This window comes from Myotis davidii, unplaced genomic scaffold (genome assembly GCF_000327345.1).
Source record: "Myotis davidii unplaced genomic scaffold, ASM32734v1 scaffold18, whole genome shotgun sequence".
NCBI classification, from domain to species: domain Eukaryota; kingdom Metazoa; phylum Chordata; class Mammalia; order Chiroptera; family Vespertilionidae; genus Myotis; species Myotis davidii.
Genome location: NW_006292696.1, coordinates 4,669,934 through 4,695,524, shown reverse-complemented (window position 1 = coordinate 4,695,524; position 25,591 = coordinate 4,669,934). Strand labels below are relative to the sequence as shown.

Sequence of the window (25,591 nt, the reverse complement as noted above, 5' to 3'; positions counted from 1 at the left end):
AACCGCTCTGGGGAGGAGAGAGGCCCACTGGGGACTGGAAACGGGAACTGGGAACCAGCTCTCGACCCAGCGATCTTGAGCACTACATGCTTCTGTTTATCATCCCTCCACTTGGGCTGCTGGAGAGAGAAACCGCCACAATCCCTGGGAAAAAACACCTAATCCTGAATGTGAAATTGAGGTTTTCACTTTGACTTAGCTTGATTTGATTAAACTCAAATGAACAATTCCTAGCGAGTCTGGAGAAGTTCAAGAGAAGGGTCCTCCGAGTCCTAGAGAAGGAATCATTGCAAAAGCCCAGGCAACCCTTCTGACGAGCTCAGGGTGACCTCGCAATGAGCACCTGCGAGCTCGGGGTGACCTTGCAATGAGCACCTGCGCTAAAGAACAAGTCCTGGTCCTGTGGGCCCAGCCCTCGCGGAAGGAGAGGGCGGGGGAGCGCGAGGAAAGCTCACTTCCAGAGCTCAAGTCCCTGATGAGCACTAGCCCTTGAACTCTTCACTGGCCCTGGACAATGACCTGTTTTGTTTGTTTGTTGGTCTTTTGATCAAAGGTGGGATGGGTAAGCGGAGAAGAAATGATTCAGTGCAGACTCAGGTTGCTCTGAATGGATCCATCAAAACAATCTGCTCCTTTAGATCCAAAAGTCTGGATGAGAATGAAGTGTCCTATTCGACCCTCCCTTCCCCACAGCACCCCGACCCTTGGTGCGTGGCCCAGCTCACACAGTGCCGGTGGCCCAGGTGCTCGGGGCCCGGCTCCTCAGTTCTCCCCACGGAAGATCTGAGCAGACGCCTCGGGCTTAGCAGCATGGCACGTGAGGGATGTCTGTAATCCTGTCCTCGGTGCAGGAGAAACTGACTCACCTGGCGCCAGTGCGTCTCCTCTCCAAGTCTGGGACCCTCTTGTGTGCGCATCAGGCTTGCCACGATCCCCGCGTTGGGCTCTTGAGGACCCAGTGGCTGCCAGTGGTGTGCTCTTTGCCCCTAGAACTGCCCATTGTCCTGTCCAGCTGGCAACCTTGGCTAGATTTGCTGGAAGGACGAGGGGTTAAGAGTCAGAACATATGTTCACTTACTCTTTTCTTCCAGGGCAAGCGGGTGACGGGATGGGAAACTAGGCCCTGGCTCAGTGAAGTCCCGGTGTCCTCACTAAGGGTTCTGCAGGGCCTTCTGGGATGACCCTCCTGGCCTGGGTATTGGCTGGGGAGCGTTTAAAAACCTGAAGGCCCAGCCTCCACCCGGGAGGATCTTGCATAACTGGGTTGGGAGGGGCCTGGAATTTTTAAAGGGCTCCCAGGTGACTCCCATGCCTACGTAATGGGCATCCCTGTTCCACGGGAGGACTGGTGACAAAAGCCCACAGCTGCTGGAAGGCTCGCCTGCCTTCCTCTGGGTGACAGAATCGCCTGCCAGTTTCTGTGCCGTCAGGTTGGTTCCCTCCCCGCCTTCCCCCCAACCTTGAGCTGTAATTTTCATAAACACACCCATATACAGCGCAGGGCTCTTGATAAGGATGAGCCTCTCCTAGAAAGTGGGAAAAGGTCGTGGTGCTGGCGTGGTGGAGATCCTGCTCACTCCTGCCAGCTTCAGCAGCGGGCGGTGCGGGCGCAGGCTTGCCGGGCCCTGACGCTGCCTTGCCCTCCCCAGGAGGGACACATCTGGGGCTCCATGAGGAGGACCGCCTTCATCCTGGGCTCCGGCCTTCTCCTGCTGGTGGCCATCTGGAACTCCCTCACGTGGTGAGTCTGTCGGACCTGAGGGCAGGTGGTGGAGGTCTGGGGTGAGAGCGCCCACCAGTCTTCACCCAGGAACCTGATTTTTCCCCCAAGGCATCTTCAGAGATTTTGGGGTGCCTCTGGCCACTTCTGGCAAGCCCAGTGGGAGAGGCTGCTGCTCACCTTCGAAGGGAAGGAGTGGGTCCTCTTTGTGACAGGTGAGCTTCCCAGACCACCCGCCCCGAGAGCTTGGCTTCACGACTATCGTTCCTTTTCCGATGGTCTTGTTCTCTACTTTGGGACTTCTCGGCTCATTATTACAAGGAATAAGGACTTAAATTTAAGTCAGTGGTAACCCCCAAGAGATCTCAGCTTTCGGGGAACCTGGAATGGATGTCCACAGATACCTAACAGGAGACCTCCGTCTCCCCGAAAATAGAAAAGAGAGTTTGTGTGAAAATGAAGGCATGTTCAGAGCAATACTCGTGCTTTTAGATGTCAGACAGCTTCTCCATGTCATGTGAGGCTGTGTCCTTGTACTTGGTGCCATCTAGCTTGGGGCTGGAGAGCAAGCCTCACTCAAATATTTACTGACAGTGTGAATGACTCAAAACGAGCCTGAGAGAACACTGTGGAAGGAAAAGCCATGTCAGCGATTTACCACAGCGTTATCTACAAGAGTGAATGTCCCCGTCCAATCACATAACTTATTCATGTTCCTCCGTGCCAAACTTGTATGGAAGATGTAGAGATATTTAAGATACAGTGTTGCTCTACCCCATCAAAAACCGCCCTCACAGCCTAGAAACGGGAGATAAAAAAGTCTCCGTTGTCACAAAGCAAAAGTACAAATAAAACGTCCCTTGTGTTCATCTGAAAATGGGCTGGATGTTAACGTTGGCATATCAGGATGATGCTCTAACCAACTGAGCTACCGACCAGGGCTTATTCTTAGGTGCTCTGAGAGAAAACAAAGCTCTAGGGTTAAAAAAATAAAAAAAAAGCCTGGGGGAAGGTTGGGTTTGACAAAATCAATCAGGTTTCTTTGCTGCAGGAATTGTCAGAGCCGTGAACACACAAGGCTGGACCCTGAGTCTTCAGGAGAGCAGGCTATGAAGTCTGAGTAACCATGGTGCCCCTGAGAGAGGGGTTTTCCACGTTAGGAAACGCTGACCGGGCGGACGCCTGAGGTCGCACTACTCACTCAGTCAGTAGGGTAATAGGGATTAGGTCCTCGATGGACTCCCAGTCCAGTGCTCACCGGGGACCGGACCATACCTTCTGTTGCTGCTTTCTTCCTTGGAAACAAAGAGTTCATTGGGCCCACACTCGAAATGTCAACCTAAATTGATTTATATTTTAGAGCAGGGGACCTCAAACTTTTTAAACAGGGGGCCAGTTCACTGTCCCTCAGACTGTTGGAGGGCCCGACTATAGTTTAAAAAAAACTATGAACAAATTCCTATGTACACTTTGAAGTAAAAAAACAAAACGGGAACAAATACAATATTTGTATTTGCATGTGGCCCGCGGGCCGTAGTTTGAGGACCCCTGTTTTAGAGTATATAAATGTCTTTAACCATCTAGACCAGTGATGGCGAACCTATGACACTCCTGTCAGAGGTGACACGTGAACTCATTTTTTGGGGTTGATTTTTCTTTGTTAAATGGCATTTCAATATATAAAATAAATATTAAAGATATAAATCTTTGTTTTACAATGGTTGCAAATATCAAAAAATTTCTCTATGTGACACGGCACCAGAGTTAAGTTAGGGTTTTTCAAAATGCTGACACGCCGAGCTCACAAGGTTCGCCATCACTGGTCTAGATGGTTATCCCTGTAGTAAAACTACGAAAATAAGTAAAGGCACTTCTCTCTCTCTCTCTTTTTTAATTGATTTCAGAGAGGAAGGGAGAGGAAGAGAGAGATGGAAACATCAGTGATGAGAGGGAATCATTGACTGGCTGCCTCCTGCATGTTGGACCAAGCCCACAACCCAGGCATGTGCCCTTGACCGGAATCAACCTGGGGCCCTTCGGTCTGCAGGCCGACGCTCTATCCACCGAGCCAAACCGGCTAGGGCTAAAGACACTTCTTAAGTGGCCTGTCCAAGTTCCCCTCAGCTAGTCTGTCACTAAAGGTGACTGTCCACCATGCCGCTTGGGTCACTGTCACGTACGTGGTCAGTTAATGCACATGCCCTGAGAACCTGAAGTCGCCCTGCTTGTCCCCTCTGCTTTTCAACCTTAGGTGCCACCTACCTGCCTGTCCTGTCATTCTGGACCTTCAACGGGCTCCTACTGGTGGTTGACACCACCGGGAAACCCAGCTTCATCTCCCGCTACCGGATTCAGGCTGGCAAGAATGACCCGGTAAGAGTTGCCCCAGTTCCACCCCGTCACAGCCCAGAAAGCAGGGGCTAAAGCCACGCTCTCAAAATCCTCACCGCTGGCCCAGGAGGGACGGTGGCCAGGGCGAGCCTCTATGTCAAAGCCAGCGCTTGGCCACTGAGAGCCCCTCCTCTGTCAGGTGCTGGGGGTCTCTTCACCTGCACGTTGACAGGCCACCCACTCTCATAACCTTCATGGTTCAGATGAGAAAGCGGAGGCTTTGAGACATGACACGAGCAGAACCATGATCCACACTCAAGCTTTCTGACACAGCGGCTCACGCTGCTAACCACAGACCGCATCAGCACTCAAGAATATCACCTAACCCGCAACACCTCTGGCTACAGTGATCGCACAGCCCACGGGAAGGTGTCGCATTTAGCAGGAGCTGAGGTTCAGAAAGGAGCGGCAACTCGGTCAGGGTCAGACTGTTCCCAGGAAACAGAGCCAGAGCTCCTCTTCCCTGACTCCAGGCCCCACGCTCCTACACTGTGCGCATCCTCAGGTAGACACACAAGTAAGAAGGAGGCCCCGGAGGCCATGTAGTCTTTGGCCGATTCCAGAAAGGCCTGATCCCTCACTCAAGATACCAGAAGCAGATCCTCCAGTGACGCCTGAATGCTGCAGCCATTCATGAGATCCGGCCTGATCTGCTTACTCTCCTGGATGGCGAGTTTCCACCTCTCCTCTTTCCTCCTCTAAGCTCCTGGAGCAGGACAGCCTTGCTTCCTCCTCACTAAGCGGAGGGAAGCTTCCGCAGACTCCGGCACACGCTCTGCCTTCCCCCTGCTGCCACGGGAGCTCTTCTTGCTCCTGTCACAGCCGTTCCCCCAGGAGCTGTGAACCACAGGCAGTACCGCTTGCTCACCCCAGGAAATTGTTCCCTTCTCCCTTCTCTTTCAAAAAAATTATTTTATTGATTGATTTATAGGGGGAGAGAGAGGAACATCGATTCGTTGTTCTGCTTATTTATACATTCATTGGTTGCTTCTTGTATGTGCCCTGACCAGAGACTGAGCCCACAGCTTTGGAGTATCGGGATGATGCTCTTCTCAACTGAGCTACCCGCCAGGGCTCAATGTATCTTCTGTCCCCTTACTTTCCTAGATTATCCCTCTCATGATTATTATCGACATGCTGTAATTTTTTCCATCTTAACACTAAACCAGCCCTGGCAGGGTGGGTCCGTGGGTTGGGGCATCCTCCTGTACATTAAAAGGTCGCGGGTTTGATTCCTAATCAGGGCACATCCCCAGGTTGCTGGTTCGATCCCCAGTCGGGGTGCATATGGGAGACAACCAATTGATGTTTCTCTCTCTCTCTTCCTCTCTACAATCAATATATATATTCTCGGGTGAGAATTTAAAAAAAAAAACCACCCACAAACCAAACAAAAACCCTTGACCCCGTCTCTACACACACTACCACTCATTCTTGCTCTCCTTTGCAGCAAAAGTCTTTGCAGTTTCTACTTCCTCTCTGTCCACTCTTCCCCCCAACATTTTGTAATTATGAACAAATGTAGACATATATACAAAAGTAGTACAATAATCACTCATTTACACATCACCAGTTTTAAACATTTTACATTTGCTCCTTCAATATATAAAAGTGTATATACCTGTGCCTCTATAATTTTTTGCTTAAGCATTTGAAAGTTCCAGACATCATAACATTTCACCCTAAGTCCTCAGGTTGCATCTCCTAAAATAACCACAGATCATCATCTCTTGATGATGTAGTACCTGGAAAAGCTGGAGGAAGGGGAAGGCCAAAAGTCTGAGGACCACCATGAACCCAGGCTCACTCACCTTCAGGAAGCAGCCCCTACAGCTTGCAGAGGGGACTCGGGAGGAATCCCTTCTGGCCAATCTTACACCAGCTTGTCAGATCCAGGAAGTGGCCCGTGGTTATGGGGCTATTCCTGGGACCCCCAGTGCTCTGAGGAAGGGAGTGTTGGGGCTACTGATTCTGGGGAAATGCTGGCTGCCGTCAGTGACCTTGGAGAGGATGCTCAGGCAGCCCCACTGTGCTGACAGGTGCAGCACCAGGAAGGAGAAGGCAGGTTCAGGCAGAGACCGAGGCTGCGGGAGAGGCCCTGCCAGCTGGTTCCACCCAGGGCGGGGCAGCCATCAGGAGCTGCCAGCTACGGCCGGACATCACCCCGAGCATCCACCTCTGCATGAGGGCTTCCTGTGAGCAGGTCACAGCAGAGCTTTTCTAGAAGGAAAAGACCTACATCTCATGCTGTCCCTTCTCCCTCCTTCTTCCTCGGGCAGGTGGACCCCGTGAAACTGCGCCAGTCCGTCCGCACAGTTCTGCTCAACCAGTTCCTGATCTCCTTGCCCATCGTGGTCCTCCTCTACCCCACACTCAAGCTGTGGAGGGACCCCTGCCGCCGAGAGCTGCCCACCTTCCACTGGTTCCTCCTGGAGCTGGCCATCTTCACGCTGATCGAGGAGATCATGTTCTACTACTCACACCGGTGAGCAGCCGCCGGGCACAGCTGGCACCTCACTCTCCACCACCTGCCTGCAAAGCCTCCCACCCAGCAGTTAACAGGGAGACATCTGTCCACAGCTGACAACCGAGAACAACCGAGAATGTCCAGAAAAGAAAGCCTCTCCATTCCTGGGGCTTTTCGCATTCACTTCCTTAGTGAACCCTTTCGGGCATCATCCCCATTTTACAGCTAATACAGCTGAGGTGGACAGAGGCAAAGGAAGCCACTCCCACTCTTGTGTGCAGCGTAAGAGGTGGGGTTGAACTCAAAGGCAGGTCTGTGTGTTTTCAGCCTTGCTCCACAGACCTAACGCCTGGGGCCTACACCTCGGTTTCTCGTGGTCTGTGGGAAAAAGGGGAAGGGCGGGTGGCAGATTATGAACTATGAACTATTTTCCAGGCTCCTTCACCACCCAATGTTCTACAAGAAAATCCATAAGAAACACCACGAGTGGACAGCTCCCATTGGCGTGATCTCGCTCTACGCCCACCCCGTGGAGCATGTGGTGAGTAGAGCTCGGGCCCCAGAACCAAGGGCACAGGCCAGCCACCTTCCCTCGGTCTCTTGCCGAGAACCAGACCGCACCGCCCCTCCCGCTCCCCATTCATTAAATAACCAGCACTTACTGTTGACTTAGCATATGCCAGGCTATCCTAGATGCCCATCGTAAGTTATCTCATTTAATCTTCCCAAGAACCCTTTTAATCCTCATTTTACTAATGAAGACATTGAAGCTCAAACCATTAATAACTTGTCCCAAGATACAAAGGTGAGTGATTCCAGCAAACCAGGGTCTTGAAACTTTCAGATTCTCCAGACCTGAGTCAAGGAAGTCTTCCTGGTACCACCCTGGGGCAAAGGGGACACCCACCTAGGTCCCCTCCATCTCCCTGGGGCCCACCTTCCAACAGCCCTTCCCTTGCAGGTCTCCAACATGCTGCCGGCGATGGTGGGGCCCATCGTCATGGGCTCCCACTTGTCCTCCATCATGGTGTGGTTTTCCTTGACTCTCATCGTCACCACCATCTCCCACTGTGGCTACCACCTACCCTTTCTGCCTTCACCTGAATTCCATGACTATCACCATCTCAAGTAAGACTCCCTGGCCCACTGTGGGTCAGTAACCTCCACCTCTACTTCTGCTGGCAGACACCGGTGTCTCCGTTTACACGTGGCGCTGGTGGACGCAGAGGTCTGGAGGTGGGGAGAATGACCATGCTGGACCCCAGGCCACCTTGCTCGTTCCTTCTGATACTTGATCTTCCTGCAACTGGGATTTTAACCTTTATCTAGGTCCTGGACCCTGAGTATGCAATATAAGCTAGGGCACTGTCGGAAAAATGCATCCATACATAACCCTGCATGCAGTTCAAGGAGACTTGTGCACTGAAAGCTTCCAGGCTTTCTCATGTGGTCTGGGAGGCCCCTGCACAGAATCACCTGAGATGTGCTTCACAAGTGCAGGCTCTTGGTTTCCACTCTGAATACGCTGAATCAAAGTGTCTAGGGGGAGGGAGGAGCAGGGCTTGGAAATATGCATTTTTTTTCTTTTTTTTTTTACATTTGTGCTTGTGTGTGTGTGTTTTTTTTAATATATATTTTTATTGATTTCAGAGAGGAAGGAAGAGGGAGAGAAACATCCATGATGAGAGAGAATCATGGATCGGCTGCCTCCTGCAGGGCCCCCACTGGGGATCGAGCCCACAACCCAGGCATGTGCCCTTGACCGTAATCGAACCTCGGACCTTTCAGTTTGCAGGCCGACATTCTATCCACTGAGCCAAACCAGCTAGGGTGGAAACCTGCATTTTAAAGGGTGTTCCAGGGGGTTCTGATTCAGCCACAGGTTGTGACTTGTGTGCATACCTATCACAATAAGAGCTTTTCAAAGGAAGCTCAGATTTCCAGTCTGGGATGGCCCTAGGCAAGTGTGCCCCATCTCCCCTGGGTTTTCTGATGCAGGTGGTCAGCGTGGAGGGGAGGGATGGGGAGGGGGATAGGAGGGCTTAGAAATGTGGGAGGCTGGCACAAACGAGGCCAGCACACAGGTCTCCAGCATCCTCTTCTCTCCTCCAGGTTCAACCAGTGCTATGGGGTGCTGGGGGTGCTGGACCATCTCCATGGGACAGACACCGTGTTCAAGCAGACCAAGGCCTACGAGAGACACACCCTCCTATTAGGCTTCACCCCACTCTCTGAGAGTATCCCCGACCCCCCAAAGATGGAGTGAGAGAGGGCCTGAGTGCCATCCTGGCTGTCCCCTCAGCAGCGGACTGCTAAGGTGGCCTGAGGCCTCCTGACCACACCTGGGAACTTACTTCTTCAGCCTGGCACTAAAGATAGCACCGCGAGGGCGGGGGCAGGCTGGCTTCCAGGAAATGCAGGGCCAAGGCTCCCCTGACTGCCCCTTTTGTCCCTCCAGGGGACCAGGAGTTAGCTTAAGGAAGAGGAAGAAACAGCTCCCCACAATGACCAGTCCCTACGGTCCTCTGCTGTGAAAGGAAAGAGGGGCCCGGATGACTGCGTAGGCAAGATGTAGCTAATGACAGGTGGCAGCCACACTGGAGCCTGTGTGGCTCCAGAGAGCCCCTTCTGCTGCTGGGGGCTGGGGGGGCCAGAAGAGAGCACTTTCCCCCTTTTCTGTCCCCCAAACTTCTCTCATACCCTACTCAGGCCAGAGCCAGGCAGCCTGGCAATAGTGGTAGGGGTCAAGTCCCCCTTGCCCCTCCCAAACAGTGTCAGTGACAAAGGCCCCCCCTTTACCTCTGACCCATTGCAAACAAACGTCAGCCCTCTCTGAAAACAAAAATAACATCGAAGCTCCTCCCTGATTACAGCTGACACCACGGGTGCAGACCAAACGCCAGTACCTTCAGCCAAACCTGGAAACCAAAGGCCAAACCCTGTGGACCTGCTAAACTGGGGCCCTTTAACCCAGAGGGAAGGGTCAAAATTTGGGGACACTTGACTGAAGCACCTAACTAGACTCTCTGAAGCAGGGCCAGGGGCTAGAACCCTCTTTCTCCAATGAGAAGGCACGAAAAACATGGCTGAACAAAGGGCAAAATCCTCATTTCCCTCCCCAAATGATTACTCAGTTGTTTTAGCAGTGATGCCTTTTCAAATGCAATCTTACCAGGAAGCTTGTCTGAAACAAAAACACAGAGCTGCTGGGGTGGGAGCAATCCCCACTCTGCCTGCCCTCAGCAGCCATGGTCTTGCCAGGGGCCCGGTGGCTCCCAAGAACAATCTGACCACTCTGATTCGAGGCCGCCATCATCACTTACCAAATGCTTCCACATAATTGGGCCTATTCCTGAACTTTCAGTTCTCATATGTCAAGATAACCACACACAGTAGCTTTATAAAATATTAAACATCTGCTAAGGGCAAGTCCCCAGGCAGACCCATCAGCACTAGGAATCCAGAGGACCTACCTAATGGGCCGACTGGACACTTCCCAGGTAGAATCTTCCCTGGCCTGGCAAAGCTCCATCCACTCATCCACCTCAAGAATTGGTGCACCTGGCGGGTGACCTATATCCTTAGCTAAGTCCTCACAGCCACTAGCCTGCACCCACAACCTGGGACTTATAAACGTTCAGACAATAGCCCACCTCCAATACCCTTAAAAAGGTCAGGAAATGAGGAACATGGAGAAAGAGTGGAAACATTTTTTCCCTTAAGACCTTGAGATTCAGAAGTTCCGAAGGGGCACCTGGGGGGTAAGAGGCAGGCGGTCCACCTTTCACCGCTTTTGACAGGCTAGTGGGTGGGCCCTGGCAGAGGGGGCCAGCCCTGTCCTCTTCTGCACAAAACTAAAGGGCCCTAAAGTTGGTAAATAAATAAGGCTCAAGCAAAGGCTGAGGTCTCAGATTTGCAGCAGAAAATGTGTGAGAGGAGGAAGCATGGAAATAAACTGGTCTCCTTTTAACTCCATTAGCCACTGCAGTTTTTCTTGCCACTGCACAACTCACAATCACATGGCTTCTCGGAGCTACGGGCCTCTTTCGCAAGCATTCCCAACAGGTGTGGGAGTGAGGCTGCATTAACCGCCTTCCTGTCTGAACCAGTCTGCACAAGCTGGCCACTATCTCCTGCTCCCTGCCCACCTGCTGGCTGGTGGAATTCTCTGGAAAAGCAGGCATGGGACACAGTTGCCAGATGAATGAGTAAATAAAGCCAGAACTTATTTTTAGTTTTGTGACTATACATCTAGGACCGACTGGCATTCAGAATACTACTGCCAGAGGCTGGCCTCATTCAGAATACTACTGCCCGAGGCTGGCCTCACGGGTTGGGGAAAAGCCACTAACAGCCCCCGAGGCCAGTCCCGATGCGGGTGGGGGCTCCTGCCTAGCACCAATCCTCAGGCTCACTGGCTCACCTGGACTCCATATGGCCAGTGGTGAACTTGACACCCCAGCAGGTCTGTTCAGTGAGGGGCAGTGCCAACCCTCCTGTGAGAAATCAGCAACCCTCTCCTTCCTGGCCATCTCCCCTCAGGGCCAGGCCATAGCAGGTGCAGGAAACCCTGGCTGTTGGACTGGTCTGTTCTATGGCACTGGTGTAGCTCCCACATCTTACTTAAGACACAGGGTGAATTCAAGACTGGCAGCTCTTATGCTGCCTTAGAAGCTAAGGGACCCCTGCCCCAGGCAGGCTTCCCAGAAGCCCAGGCAGGGTTCTCCCCTCACCAGCTCCACCCCTCACAACCATCAGTTGTATCCCAGATGGGAGACCAGCCAGTATTGTGCCTTTTCAAGTTTTTATTTTTATACGTTTTTTTTTGTATTAAAAAGAAAAGCATAATTACCACAAATTACAAAGGACTAAAGCAGACTAGAATAATGAATCACTTCAGCCTGGAAAGCAGATACTCTCAATAATATTAATGTTATAATACAAGCTCATTCAAGTATTTTACATTGTTTGTCCTTTTAAGTGATATCCTAGCACATGGTAAAGATAATGTACTATGAGCATAAGGTGGAACCTTCTCCGCAAAGCCAGGTGACATGTTTTCCTCTCCAGTGAGAAATGGGCTGTAAGTTCCTATCTTCTCTGCCGCTGCCGTCAACATGGCTGAAGGAGAGGGTGGCGCTGGGGCAAGTCCAGGGACCCTCCACACAGGAGGCACTATGGGGTCCCACTCAGGGGGGTGCCAGATGATCCAGACTGCTCTACCCAGGCTTTTGGCAAAATCCCCAATGCTGGTCGCCCTCCTGGCCCCTCTCCCCACTTCTAGGGCCTTCTGAGCAGCTTACTTTCTTTTCTAAAATCAATCACCAGGAAAGGGGGAAGGGAAGCTACAAATGAACAGAACAGAACACAACTTTGACATGGGGCTCAGCATCTTGATCTGAGCCCCAGGGTCCAGGCTGGGGCTCGGCCCGACAGCCCCTCTCTGCTGGTAGTGCACCTGTCCCCAGGTTCAGGAGAGGGTGAGAAACGTGCCCCGAGCGGGGCCGACACACAAAGGGTGTGTTGGCATGGACCAATCCTGGAAGGATACAGGATGAACAGAAGGATCTGGGCAGGCTATTTTGTGTCTCAGATCTTGGATCCCCATGAGAGGATGGTGGGTGTGAAGTGGCAAGCCCTGATGGCCCCTGCCACTCCTGGCATGCTTGTCACAGATACATCGGTCCTAAATTCAAGTGTCTTCAGAAAGTGAAGATGTAAACTACTCTTTGCAACATCAATTCCTAACATGTTACAAAAAAAGAAAAAGTAAAAAGAAAGAAAAAAAGTCTCCTTTCTCCCCATCCTCAGCCTATGTTGAGATGAAGTCCTCACCTCAAAGGGGCTTCCTCTTTCTGGGGTGTCTGTGGGGAGGGATCAGGGAGAAGATGGCAGCCAGCCCCTAGCCTGGGAATAAACTCTGATCAGAACAGCCTGTCCCCACACCCCCAAGGCTTCCTTGTGCCCCAAACCCAGCAGAGGACAAACACTGAGGTTTCTGTGGTGCTGGATACAGTACAGGGCTGCGCAACCTGAAGCAAAGAGGAGATACAGCAAAGGAAACCAGGGTGCAGGAGTCCAGTGTCTGGTACAACACAGGGTGGGCACCAGACAGGGCAGGGAAGGGCTGCAGATCCCGCCGTCAGAGCGGAGATCAGACACTCATCCGTGGCTTTTGAGACAACCGGGTCACAGGAACTGAGATGGGTTTCCCAACACACTAACCATTGGGAGGGCAGAGATGAGGGGACAGGCCAAAAGCAACGACGTGCCCAAGACAGAGGCAAGCCTTGGGGTACTGTCCCCTACTCCTAACCTTTGGGCCCACCAGAAGGAGTTGAAAAAGAGGGCCAAGAAAGTGTCAGCAACTGAGCAACATTACCACAAACTTTTCAGTGCTGCCTGGTCCCCACTGGGGGTGGATGCATTGTCATCCCACACCCAACACAGCCCAGTCCATGAGGGTCAGTCCTTCATCACCCCCACCCCCCAAGCCCCAAACGCCTGTAGACTCCAGCCATTCCATTGTTTCACAGCCCAACCCAAGCAGTCAGTGGCTGGAGAAGTCAGGTATACTCTATGTCCACATATACCTTCCTGCCATGGGGCTTCTCCAACTGGCAGGGTTCTCCCCAGCCCTCAACTCCTCCTCGTCCCTCGTTCCCAAGCAGGGTCAATTGGAGGCTGGGCAGAGATGGCTTGCAGAGGGGAATGCAAGATGGGGAGACCCCACCAGACCCAAGGGAGGAGAATGGCATTTTTCTCCACCTTTTATGAGACAAAGCCTCCTTGAGTCTCAAAGATCTTTCAGGGCAACTGAACACTTCCAAGCCTCAGCTGCCAGGTGTTCACCTTTCCCCTCTCAAGTGGGAAGATGGTCAAGCTGAGGACGTGTGTGTCCCAGATCCAGGCCAACGCTCTTCTCCAAGAGTTTGAAGCAAACTTGGCCTTGGGGTTCCAAGGGTAGAATGAAGGGTATCACAGCAGGGACAGGGCCTAGTGTGAGGCAACAGCAAGCAGAGCGAGGACACGACAGTGGCAGCAGTAGACACAGGACATCAGCTTCAAACGATGCAACAGCAGGGATATTCGGGCACGGCTCTCGTCCGAGCCAACCCAACTCTCTTGCCCCCAAGGCAGGAGGCACTGTACATGCAATTCAGTCCAGAGGAAGAGTCTAGTCAATCCAGCCCAGGCACATCCAGAGAAGGGTGAGAGCTCTGAGTGGACTCCACCGAGGAAAACAGGCATTTGGGTATTTCAGATTCCCGCTCCATAATAAGGCAACTTTTAAAAAAATATTATTTCAAAGCACAAAACAAATTCCAAGGGTAGGCGAAAAACATCACTTGCTGTGGATTAGGTGGGGGTTTTCTGATTTTCTTTTTTTGGTCTTTTATGGTCGGTTTTGTCTTTTTTTTTTTTTTCCTTCTTCCCCAAGGATAAGGTCAGAGAAAAATAAAATAAATCATCTTTCAATAGTCTTTTCTGGTATGAGCAGCGTCTCTCTGGGCTGGGGAGTAAGGGGTATGGGAAGAGGGGAGTGAGGAGAGGCCAAAACCTCCCCCACCTCCACTTTTAGATCCTTTGGTTTCCTTCTCCCGGAAGATGGCGGAAGGGCACGGGGCAGTAGGGGGAACATGATGATGGCAAGCCCCAGATGATAAAGGGGCCAGTGCTCATGGGGTCCAGGGGCGCTGCAGAGCCTTCCATGGAACAGTGCTGGGCAATGGGGCCCACAGGGCCTTCTTGTGGGCTGCATAGTTGGCTTGAGGGGGAGCAGGAGGCTGTGGGATGGGGCTAGGGTTGCGGCCTATCCGCCGTGGGCAGGGCTACAGAGTGATTTTGGTAATCCAAATGAACTATCAATAATTTAAAACTTGATATATATATGTATGTATATATATATATATATATATATAAAATCTCCCCTGTTCCCTCCCCCGTTACAAGCTAGGATGTGAAGAAGTCATGGAGAGAGGAGGGTGAAGGGAATGTGTGGAGGCTCCTGCCCAGGGTACCTCTGATAGCCCAAAAGGTGTACACATTGCTACTCAGCACAAAGGCCCATCCTAATGACTAGAGGCCTGTCCCTTCTCTGTCCCCTCTCCTGGGACTGGGTGGACTCTTGCCCATCCCCCTTTCCCCAAAGCCCCCAGGGCCAAGGGGTTTTCACTTTCCCAAAGTCAGTGTGCTGAGTGCTGGGTTGTCCATTTGGCATCTTCCCGGGTGGACGGGCCAGCAGGTGGGGTGGGGGATTGGCTGATCACGGTGGTGGGCCTGCTGGAAGACTGGGAGGGGCACCGCTTCCTGCCCTCACCGCCACCACCTCCTGCTGCCACTGGGTGTCGCTTGTGGTTGCCCTCTTCACCCATGGGGGGCTGTAACAGAGGAGGGAATCACAGGTGATTAGGAGGCACCATCCATCCCGCCAGGGCTATATAAGGCACTCCTATTTCCACCTCCAAATGTTATGCAGATAATGAACAGGTTTAACCCTAAAAATGAATTACCAGTTTTACTGAGAATGTCTCCATGCTAGGATGCCAAGCACCATGCTATTTATGCACTTAGTCATGGGGTCTGCACCACCCTTGGATGCAGACATGGGTGCAGATCATCGATACTGTTGAAGAGGAAACTGAAGCACAGAAAAATAATTTGCCCAGGGTCTCATAGCTGGTCATCAGTGAAGACAAAATATGGAGTGGACCCATGTACTGCTGAGGCCCAGGCTTTTATCCACAGGAGTTCCTGTTCCAGTTATGGGAAGGGATCACTGCTCAGGAGATGACACATGGAATGAGGCATGCAATAGGCTGAGACGTCTCTGCTCAGAAGGCCCAGAGGCTCATGGGGACTGCCTCGTCCAACACATAGTAAGCACTCAATCAATGGTAATTTTAAAAATAAAATAGAAACTATTATTGCTCTTTACTTATATTTGCATTTTTCCTAAAAGGTTTTAATAGAATAAGATAACTGGCATATCCCTACTGCATTATTAACAATTTGGAGGAAAAAGTCTTTCACTCATTGCTGGAGTCCCTGAAGCACCTTGCACAGAGACAGTCAATTAACTCCAACTACCATTGTCATTGGAAAACCTAGTAGCGATAACCCCGATCCACCACTGGATGTCACTGTTGATTTAGTGCTCCAAGAAGACAGGCGCTCTGGCCCATGTGTCTCAGTCAGTTGGAGCACTCTTCCTGTACATTCAAAGGTGGTGGGTTTGATCCCAGTTTGGGAAGGCAACCAATCAATATTTCTCTTTCACATCCATGTTTCTCTCTAAATAAATAAACAGGGGAGCTGGGGTGGAGGCAGAGAAGAAATTGAACATAATTAATAAAAAATTAAAAAATTGAACATAATTAAACTTCTGGGGTTAGAAATGGCCTCTTCCAGAATGAGCAAAACCATTTTTACCTTGGATACCCATCCCAATCAACTAGAACACAGTAACAAGGAGGGTTGTGAGATAAAAGGGGAAGAGCATTATGACAGTTTAGTCATTTCTATCATGGGAAGGGGAGGGAGTAGCAACCATATAGCTAGCCCCTTCCAATTAGCCCTCGCTGTCCACTTCTCACCCTTGGTTTTACAGAGGAAGACACGAGGCCCAAACTGGGCAGGTTGTATCCCTGGGCCAGTAGTACAACTGGAGCAAGAACCCAGGTTCCCTGACCTCCGTCCAGTGGTCTTTCCAGGACAACCCAAACGAGAGAGACTTGTACTCACATCCACTCGGAAGTCTTCGAGACGTCGGAATTTGCCGAGGTATTCTTGAAGTTTGGGGTCAATGTCCAAATTTTTGGCTTTGGAATATTTCAAGAAGGCCCAGAATTTCTCCAGCCCATAGAGCTGACCTGAGGGGAAAGAGGAGAAAGGTAGAGAGAAGCTGGGTTGGTGTGGTGAGAGGCTCGGGGGAGAGTGAAGTGTGATGCGATAGACAGACCCAGGTCAAAATGGGGAGTGAAGGGAAGAAGGCCTACATAACCAGGGCTCACAGAGCTCCAACTCTGGCTCTCACCGGCTTCATAGTCTTTCACGGTTTCCTCCTGAAAATCCTTGAATATGTCCAGCCGGAACTTCTTTTCCAGACCATAACTGTAGTATCGGAAAAGGCACTCCAAACCATATCTATAGGAAAACACAAATCAGTGAAATCAGGACCCAGTTTCTTCATCTTCAAATAGGGAAATGAACCCTCATAATAGATGAACTGTGGAAGAGTTTGAACACAATGGATTATCAAGGAAACAGTGAATTCTTGCTAGTCTCAGTGGCTCCAACATTAAATCTTTACAGTCTGCCAGGGGTCAGCAAACTCTGGCCAAATGAACAGCAGTTACCAACCATACCCTTTGTTTACTCCGATTCATTTGTGGAAATGTCACTGCCTGCTTTCTTCTGTAACAGCAGAGCTGCGTAGTTGCAGCTGAGATCACAAAGCATCAAATATTTATTGTCTGTCCCCTTACAGGAAAAGCTTGCCAATACCTGGGATTCACTTTCTGCAAAGCTATCTGACCATGCCAATTAGTAGGTCTGTTCATTTATCTGTCCTAGGTATTCCAATTGTAGGAACATGTCAGGAAAATGGCCAAAGATGCAGATTCAGATTTTACAGATATATCAAAACTGTTCATAGCAGAATTATTCAACAAAATCTAAATGTCTAATAATAGAGAAGTGGTTAAGAAAAACATGATAAATCTGTTCAACAGAATAATATAAGCTATTAAAAATTACGCCGAAACCGGTTTGGCTCAGTGGATTGAGCGTCGGCTTGCGGACTGAAGGGTCCCAGGTTCGATTCCGGTCAAGGGCATGTACCTGGGTTGCGGGCACATCTCCAGTGGGGGATGTGCAGGAGGCAGCTGATAGATGTTTCTCTCTCATCGATGTTTCTAACTCTCTATCTCTCTCCCTTCCTCTCTGTAAAAAAAAAAAATCAATAAAATATATATTTTAAAAAAGGCCCGGTCAAGGGCATGTGCCTGGGTTGCGGGCACATCCCCAGTAGATGTGCAGGAGGCGGCTGATCGATGTTTCTCTCTCATCGATGTTTCTAACTCTCTATCTCTGTCCCTTCCTCTCTGTAAAAAATCAATAAAATATATTTAAAAAAAAATTACATGTAAATATTCACTCATGATACTGACAAATGCTTATGAGATATTATCAAGTGAAAAAATACACATTTCAAAGTGTTATATGTAGAATGAACGATTTTTGTAAACAAATATGTCAATTTTACACCTACATATGCACACAAAGTTAGAAGGACACACACTTATATATATTAACACTTGTTATCTTGGGGAGTTGAAACTTTTCAAGTGATTGTATCTATCTTTTCTAAGCTTTCAGGCAAAAGCACATAACTTCTGTAAGAAGGCCAAAAAGTCAATTATTTTAACATGGAAAAATGCTCATGCTTGTAAATGATAAGGAAGACACAAGAAGGCATTCACAGGATGATCTAAAAGACATGAAATATGGCAGAGCTTTAACACTGGACTGAATCATGTTTTCCACCAGATTCTTTAAGCATTTCTGTCCTTCTCAAATTGCTTAAAGAACACATTTTACTTGGGAAAAAGAGTCTAAAAAGTTTTTTAAATAGTAAAGCATTGAAAACAATGTAAGAATCTATTAGTAGGAAACTGGTTAAATAAATTACAATACATCCATTCAATGTAACACTATACAAACTATAAAAGGAATAAGAATGTTATTTATGGATGGATATAGAATGATCTTCAAAATATAGCATTAAGTAGAAAATCAAGGTGCAAGAGCATATATAATAGAGGCCACCTTCTGTGTAAACAAAGGGGGTAGGAGACACTGCATAGGTCCTTGCTTACATGGGCAGAATATTTTCAGAAAGAACCCACAAGATTCTAACAATACTGGTTGACTCTGGGAAAATGAAATAGATGGCAGGAGAAAGTGGTAAGGAGACTTCTCACTATATAATCTTTGAACTCTCTGAATTCTGAACCATGTGAATATATTGCTCATTCAAAGTATTTTAAATAAAGAATATGAAGTATATATACAAGAGATATCCAGGTACAGTTCTGGAAGCAGACCCACCAGGGACCCCTAACCACCTGCCAAGCACCAGCCAGAGCCCCACCCCAATCCCGCTCACCTGTAGCCTTCTTTGGCATCCTCCAGAGACAGCTGCTTGAACTCCTCATACATCTTTTTGTTAAAGTGATCTCGGAGGAAGAAGGACCAAAATCGAAAGAGAGTGTTCATCTCCTGAGACTGGCCAATGCCCAGGCGTTTCCGCTCTGATGGGGGAAAAAGGAAAGAGGTGTCAGGACCAGGCTGCAGGTGCTTCAGAGGACAAATGGATCTCCAAGCTTAAGGACCTTGCTCACACTGCCCCTCAGTCTTTCAGGAGATATTTATGGAGCACTAACTACTCTGGGTCAGGCCCTGCTGCTGGACTCTGGTTCTGGGCCTCACTGCTTCTGAACCAGGTCATCCTGGTCTAGCTCTTCATCTCAAAAGGCACTGCGCCCAAGTGTAGTTAGAACAAAGGCGTGAACAAATCATTTGTACATCAACAAGTTATATTCTTTATATTTATTACCAATTATTATTTCAGGAGTCCTACAATATTAACAAGTACAAAGTGGTAACAATAAAAAACAGTACACAACACCAAAGCACAAGCAACTAAAGGAAAAAAATAGATAAAGGTTCTACATAGACAATTTTCCAAAGAAGATATAAACATGGCCAACATGAAAACTATTCAACACTATTAGCTATCTGGGAAATGCCTATCAAAGCCACAAGGAATCATCACTTTATATCTACGAGGATGGCTATGATAAAGACAGACAATAACAAGTGTTGGGGGGACATGGAGAAATTGCTGTTAGGAAAATAAAACGGTGCCGCCACTTTGAAAACAATCTCGTAGTTCCTCAAAAGGTTAAACACAGAGTTACCATAAGACCCCGCAATTCCACTCTTCCACACAAGACAAATGAAAACCTACATCTACACAAAAACGTGTGTAGGAATGTTCAAAGCAACATTTTTCATGATAGACGAAAAGTGGAAACACAAATGCCCATCAATTATGGTTAAACAAAACATGCTATATCCATATAATGGGATGTTATTTGGCAATGAAAAGGAATGAAGTATCGATACATGCTACACCATAGAGGAACCTTGAAAATACTGTACAATTCCATTATTGCAAAAAATCTACAGACAAAGAGTAGATTGGTGGTTATATAAGCCTGGGAGGAGGTAGGGGATGGGAGTGACTGGTAATGGGTAGGGTTTCTTTTTATGGGAATGAAAATGTTCTGGTGATTGCATTGTGCATTTTAAGTAGGTGAATTGTGTGGTATGTAAATTATATCTCAATAAAGCAGACATTACACACACACATGCATGCAGAGGAAGAGTGAAGAACCAAGCATTTAGTAGCCATTTTTTACTGAATGAAAAGGGGTCGGATGAGGTAATAATTACAATATTACGATTGGTTTTGAGCACTTTACAGCTGACCTGACAGAAACCTAGTTAAAAGGTACCTCATCCTATCCTATCTAATAAAAGAGAAACATGGTAATTGTTGTACAACCGCTACCCTTCCCATTGGCTAATCAGCGAGATATGCAAATTAACTGCCAGCCAAGATGGCGGCCAGCAGCCAGGCAGCTTGAAACAAACATGAGGCTTGCTTGCTTCAGTGACGGAGGACTCCAACGTTCCCCGCCTGCTTTGCCGGCCTCTGAGCCTGCAGTTTAAGAAACATTGTAACAAATATAAAAGCTAAACAAAACCCCAGAAACCTGCTGTCAGGGAGCCCGGGATCTCAGAGCTGGAGTTGATACAGAGTTTCGATTATAGAACCGAAACAAACCAGATACCTTCTTTCAGCAGCAGAGGCCTCAGAGCTGGAGCCAGAGCTAAAGCTGGCCCAGAATAAAAAAAAAAAGAAAAAAAGGCGCAGTTGGGAGCTTCCGTCACCCACCAGCCTGAAACCCCCCCTCAGCCACTCACCCAGGCTGGTCAGGCACACCAATGGGGACCCCCACCCTGAAGGATGTGTGACCAGCTGCAAACAGCCATCATCCCCTCGCCCAGGCTGGCCAGGCACCCCAGTGGGGACCCCCCCCCTGATCCAGGACACCCTTCAGGGAAAACCAGCTGGCCCCCACACGTGCACCAAGCCTCTATCCTATATAGTAAAAGGGTAATATGCCTCCCAGCACCAGGATCAGCGTAGCCGCGAGGCCTCTCAGCACCGGGATCAGTGTGACAGGGGGGAGAGCCCAAAACCCCTGATCGCCCTGTGGCTCTGTGTGTGACAGGGGGCGGTGCCCCAACTCCCCTATCGGCCCTACTCTATGAGTGACAGGGGGGAGCTCCCCAACCCCCCTGATGGGCCCTGCTCTGTGAGTGACAGGGGGCAGCGCCCCCAACCCGATTGGCCCTGCTCTGTGCATGACAGGGGGCGGCCCCCCAACTCCCCAATCGGCCCTGCTCAGAGCCCGACCAGGGGCTGCACCTAGGGACTGGGCCTGCCCTCTGCCACCCGGGAGCAGGCCTAAGCCAGCAGGTCGTTATCTCCCAAGGGGTCCCAGACTGCGAGAGGGCACAGGCTGGGCTGAGGGACCCCCCTTCCCCCTGAGTGCACAAATTTTTATGCACCAGGCCTCTAGTTTTTGTTATAAAAAGAAACTTGTGAGAGCACCTAGAGCGTGTCTTTCCTTAGACTACTGTCTAGACTCTCAAGGAAGGTTAGCAAACTTTCTTCTGTGAAGGGTCACAGAGTAAATATTTTAGGCACTGCAAGCCACAAATGGGTTCCGTTCTATCATAACTTCTTCCCCCCTGCCCCCTGACCCCCTTAAAAATGTAAAAACTATTCTTAGCTCAAGGGCTATACAGAAATAGGTGCTGGCTGGATTTGGTCCACACCATCATCAGACAACCTGTTCTTAGGAATATATGCTGCCTCACACATACCTTTGGAGATGGACAGTGAACAATGGCTGAGTTGGTATTCTTACCAGAAATAGGAAAACTCAATAGTTTTTATATCAATAGAGGAAGATCAAGGAGCAGGCATGTTCTGAGTACCAGATTCTTTTAGGTTCCTATATTCCAAAACTACCCTGCCTGAGTCTATTTCATTCCTTCTTGCTATAATGTCACCCGCTTCTTGTTTTGAGATCAGAGGAAATAGTCACCTAGTCCAGAGGTTGCCAACCTTTGGACCTCACGGACCACCGGTTGGTGACCGCTGACCTAGTCCATCTGGTTCTAAAAAGCAGCCCCAGAGGCTCAGCCCCTTCCCCGTGTTTCTTACCATTAAGGCAGCGCCTACGATACTTGTGGTAGACGTGTTGTGTGAAGCCATTTTCCTTGAGCAGCTCATGGGAAGGATGCTGAAACTTGGGTAGCGACTGAGGGGTGCAGCCATAGCTGCCAACCGTAGGCGTCCCTTCTGAGGGGCTGGAGCTACAGAGGCCACAAAAGAGATACTGTCATCAGGTTCCCCGGAGCAGCTGGCCATCAGGTTAGCAGGAACCTCTCTAGTTTCTTCCTTCAGCCAAGATGCAGCCTCTCACAGGGCAACAAACTAGGAGGCCCAGGTACTGTGTTAAGGCCCTTGACTTATATAGATAGATGACTTGCTCTTTGTTATCGACCTTCAGAGTTTTACAAAGAGGTCACTTAGGTTCATAGAGACTGGGACATTCATCCTAGGTCATGAAGCTATTTAAAGGCTGAGATCTGCGCGCCTTTATTTAACCATTTATTTATCCTGAATTAACATTTACCCTTCCCTGAATGAGCTGTAATGGGTTAATCCACCTATATTTTTTGAAAACCATGTTTATTTTTGGTCCTGTGCCATCTTTGCAGGAACTAAGAGTACACATGTCAGTAGCTCTCAAACCTTGCTTTGGAACAGAGAATACTGGGGCTATTTTACTAAAAATAAATAAAAAGGAACCTGGGCCCTAACCCCAACCGGACCCAGGAACCTGTATTTTTATTCAACTACCTGGCTACCCTGAGGTAGGCAGCAAATATTCTCGTTTGAAGACAACTCAACTGCTCTCACGGAACCTGGTCCCAGGCAGTGTGACACCGCTGCTTTAGAGAGGCTTCCTCTTCCCAGGCCCTGCATGAAGCTTTCTAGACGACTCATGTTTTTTTTTTACCTAGATGAAGGTCCCCTTTTTATTTTTATTTAAAATATATTTTATTGATTTTTTACAGAGAGGAAGGGAGAGAGACAGAGTTAGAAACATCGATGAGAGAGAAACATCGATCAGCTGCCTCCCGCATATCTCCCACTGGGGATGTGCCCACAACCCAGGTACATGCCCTTGACTGGAATCGAACCTGGGACCTTTCAGTCCGCAGGCCGACACTCTATCCACTGAGCCAAACCGGTTTCGGCGAAGGTCCCCTTTTTAAATTTTCTTTCCAAAGAGGTTCTATCTTCTTGGTCCCATTGATTTTATGGCTCTTCCACCCAGCTCAGTCAACCTGACCTCTCCTCCCCACAACCCCGCACCTGATGGAAGAAGTCCGGGGCCTGTGCTCTCGGGAATCCATCACCCAGCCCACATGACTCTCCAAGGGTGGATTGGAGCTGTGTCTTGTCTTCCTTTTCCGAGGCATCTGTAAAGGTCAGTCCAGGAACCTGTTATTTATTGTATTCTTACAAATGTGAGGAGCATCAAGCATTTTGTAGGATTAAGATTCCCCTCATATGTGTGTGTCATTGCACAGTTTACAAATCATTTTCAAATTTATTCTCTCACAATGTCCACAGCTAGGAGCTGATAAGCTTATTTCATGAAAGAAGAAGTTGAGGCTTGGGAGCGAAGTGATTTGCCCAAGGACCTGCACCTAGTCAGTCCTCCTTGGGTCTTATCACAGTCCATGGGGCCACCACTCCCAGAGTTCATTTTGTAGATGTGGTCACTCAGCCCCAGGGTGGACCCACCAGCCTAAGAACACAGAGCAGGTGGGGGATCTGACACTTTCTTGGTCTAGACAAGGCTGGAGAGAGAAGCAAAGCACTGGGACGCTGTAAAGCAAGTCTAAGACTCCTAGCAGCCAGGCAGCAGCACCTCACCTTGGCATCTAGGGTCCGTCCTTCCTTCACCACTGGGTAAAACCGTGACGTCTGGCTTGAATCTTTGAGCTGCGGTGTCCGGGGAGTGCGGGGGGTCCTGGCATTGCGGTAGTTTGGCGACTCTGGGACAGTGGTTGGTAGAGAGCGGGCAATGGTAGAAGGCTCGGGAGCACCAAACAACTTGTTGGCCAGGGCATCAGTGGGAACTGCAGAGGCAGAGCGGGGTCAGCAAGCAGAGATAGGCCGTGACTATCTAGACCAGCCGTGGGCAAACTACGGCCCGCGGGCCGGATCCGGCCCGTTTGAAATGAATAAAACTAAAAAAAAAAAAGACCATACCCTTTTATGTAATGATGTTTACTTTGAATTTATATTAGTTCACACAAACACTCCATCCATGCTTTTGTTCCGGCCCTCCAGTCCAGTTTAAGAACCCATTGTGGCCCTCGAGTCAAAAAGTTTGCCCACCCCTGATCTAGACCCTCCAACCCAGACCAGGGATCCCAGTGTTACCCCTCACCTTGTTGGAATCGGGGTGGCCCAGGAGGGACCTCCTGGTTGGGATCCACAGGGGGCTCAGGGGTTAGTGTGTCAAACTGCTCCCGGCTGATCATGTTGACTTTCTTGAAGTTCTCGACTTCTTGCTGCAGAGGATACGAGATGGGTGGGGAAATATGTAAGAGGACTGCCCTAGCCTGTTTAGGAATCAAGACGTACAGGAAGCTGGAGAGGGCAGCAGCTCCCACGTCCACATACGTGGAATTCTGGTCCCCAGGCTCTCAGCTGCCCCCTCAACCCCAGTTACCTGGGCACAAGTGTGCTAACCCAGAAGGGGCTAGTACTTGCCCAGCACTATGTGCAACAAGACAGATCAGTACTCCAGCTCCCCAGGAACTAAATGCAGACTCCTCCAAATCTCTTCCTGCTAAGCTCCCCTCACCTCCACTAAACATGCTGCTACTCACCACATGGGTTCACCAAAGGCCCACCCACCTCCACATATATCCACTCTGTAAAAACTACAACAGAGGTTTTGATTATTTCCAAGCAGCAATGATTTTAAAAAGATCTATCTTTTTTCCATCTTCCAATTCAAAATAAGCTCCTTAAAAGGCTTTTAAACTTTTACAACTGCCTAAATACTTAAGAATAAAAAACGACAACCTAGTACTTATTCTAGTTCCCACAAGTGTCTAGCTGACTGTTATGACATTAAATATGGATGTTCAGGTGGCACAGTAACCATCCCACACATTAGCAGAGTTTACACAGAGTTTAACATCTCTTTTTGCTGTCAATGTCCCAGTCAGGTGTCAATTATCACCTTCTTTCATATTGAGGTTCTATGCCCAGGGTCACACAGCTAATTAGCTTTCTTCCCCCCCTTCTCCCCAATTAGTTATTGGCACCCAGGCCCCACCCACACTGCTACGTTCAAACTTACCTTGATCTGGGAGTACTCAGGTTCGAACTTTGAAGCCCACAGGTCCTGCTCATAGTAGTTGAGTCCATCGTTAATGATCTTGGCCAGCTCAGCGCTCATCTTGGCACGGGAGGTGTGGTTGCCTGTGCGGTCCCCCCCTGGGTGCCGGCGCATGTATGGTGGCGTCTGAGTGACAATGAGGATCTTGTTGACATCCCGGTCATCAATTTCATAGTCAGAATCCTCATCAGACCAGGCGGTAAAGGTGTTCTTCCGTCCATCCATCTGCTCCATCTCCTCGTCAAACAGGAAATCCAGTTCCTCTTGCTCATCCTGATCCTTGGACATCAGCTGCTGAGAGGGCAGCTGCTGAGGCACAGAGGTCTGGTGGACTAACCTGGGCTCCTCGGACTTCTACCATGGGAAAACCAAGGG

The 25,591-nt window shown here is 49.4% G+C and overlaps 2 protein-coding genes across 3 annotated transcripts in view; one reads left to right on the top strand and one right to left on the bottom strand.

Moving 5' to 3' along the window:
• FAXDC2 (fatty acid hydroxylase domain containing 2) overlaps positions 1 to 10,553 on the top strand; it is a 20,941-nt gene extending 10,388 nt beyond the window's left edge. Inside the window, exons 1-8 of one of the 2 annotated variants that reach the window (XM_006766285.2) lie at positions 1,279 to 1,430; positions 1,650 to 1,741; positions 1,832 to 1,935; positions 3,972 to 4,093; positions 6,391 to 6,596; positions 7,014 to 7,119; positions 7,540 to 7,706; positions 8,691 to 10,553. In XM_006766285.2, coding sequence (XP_006766348.1) covers positions 1,671 to 1,741; positions 1,832 to 1,935; positions 3,972 to 4,093; positions 6,391 to 6,596; positions 7,014 to 7,119; positions 7,540 to 7,706; positions 8,691 to 8,844 — 930 coding nt within the window. In that variant the 5' untranslated portion in view covers positions 1,279 to 1,430; positions 1,650 to 1,670 and the 3' untranslated portion in view covers positions 8,845 to 10,553. Of the gene's footprint in view, positions 1 to 1,278; positions 1,431 to 1,649; positions 1,742 to 1,831; positions 1,936 to 3,971; positions 4,094 to 6,390; positions 6,597 to 7,013; positions 7,120 to 7,539; positions 7,707 to 8,690 lie in introns of those variants that run through there. The other variant, XM_006766284.2, reaches the window with a different exon arrangement.
• Positions 10,554 to 11,365: 812 nt separating this feature from the next.
• The window catches only part of LARP1 (La ribonucleoprotein domain family member 1), a 91,068-nt gene continuing 76,842 nt past the window's right edge, over positions 11,366 to 25,591 (bottom strand). The window contains 9 exon segments of the mRNA XM_015565661.1: positions 11,366 to 14,959; positions 16,323 to 16,450; positions 16,615 to 16,724; positions 18,748 to 18,892; positions 21,946 to 22,097; positions 23,167 to 23,273; positions 23,734 to 23,939; positions 24,254 to 24,377; positions 25,178 to 25,570. Of these exon segments, the coding sequence (XP_015421147.1) occupies positions 14,765 to 14,959; positions 16,323 to 16,450; positions 16,615 to 16,724; positions 18,748 to 18,892; positions 21,946 to 22,097; positions 23,167 to 23,273; positions 23,734 to 23,939; positions 24,254 to 24,377; positions 25,178 to 25,570 (1,560 nt within the window). The 3' untranslated portion in view covers positions 11,366 to 14,764.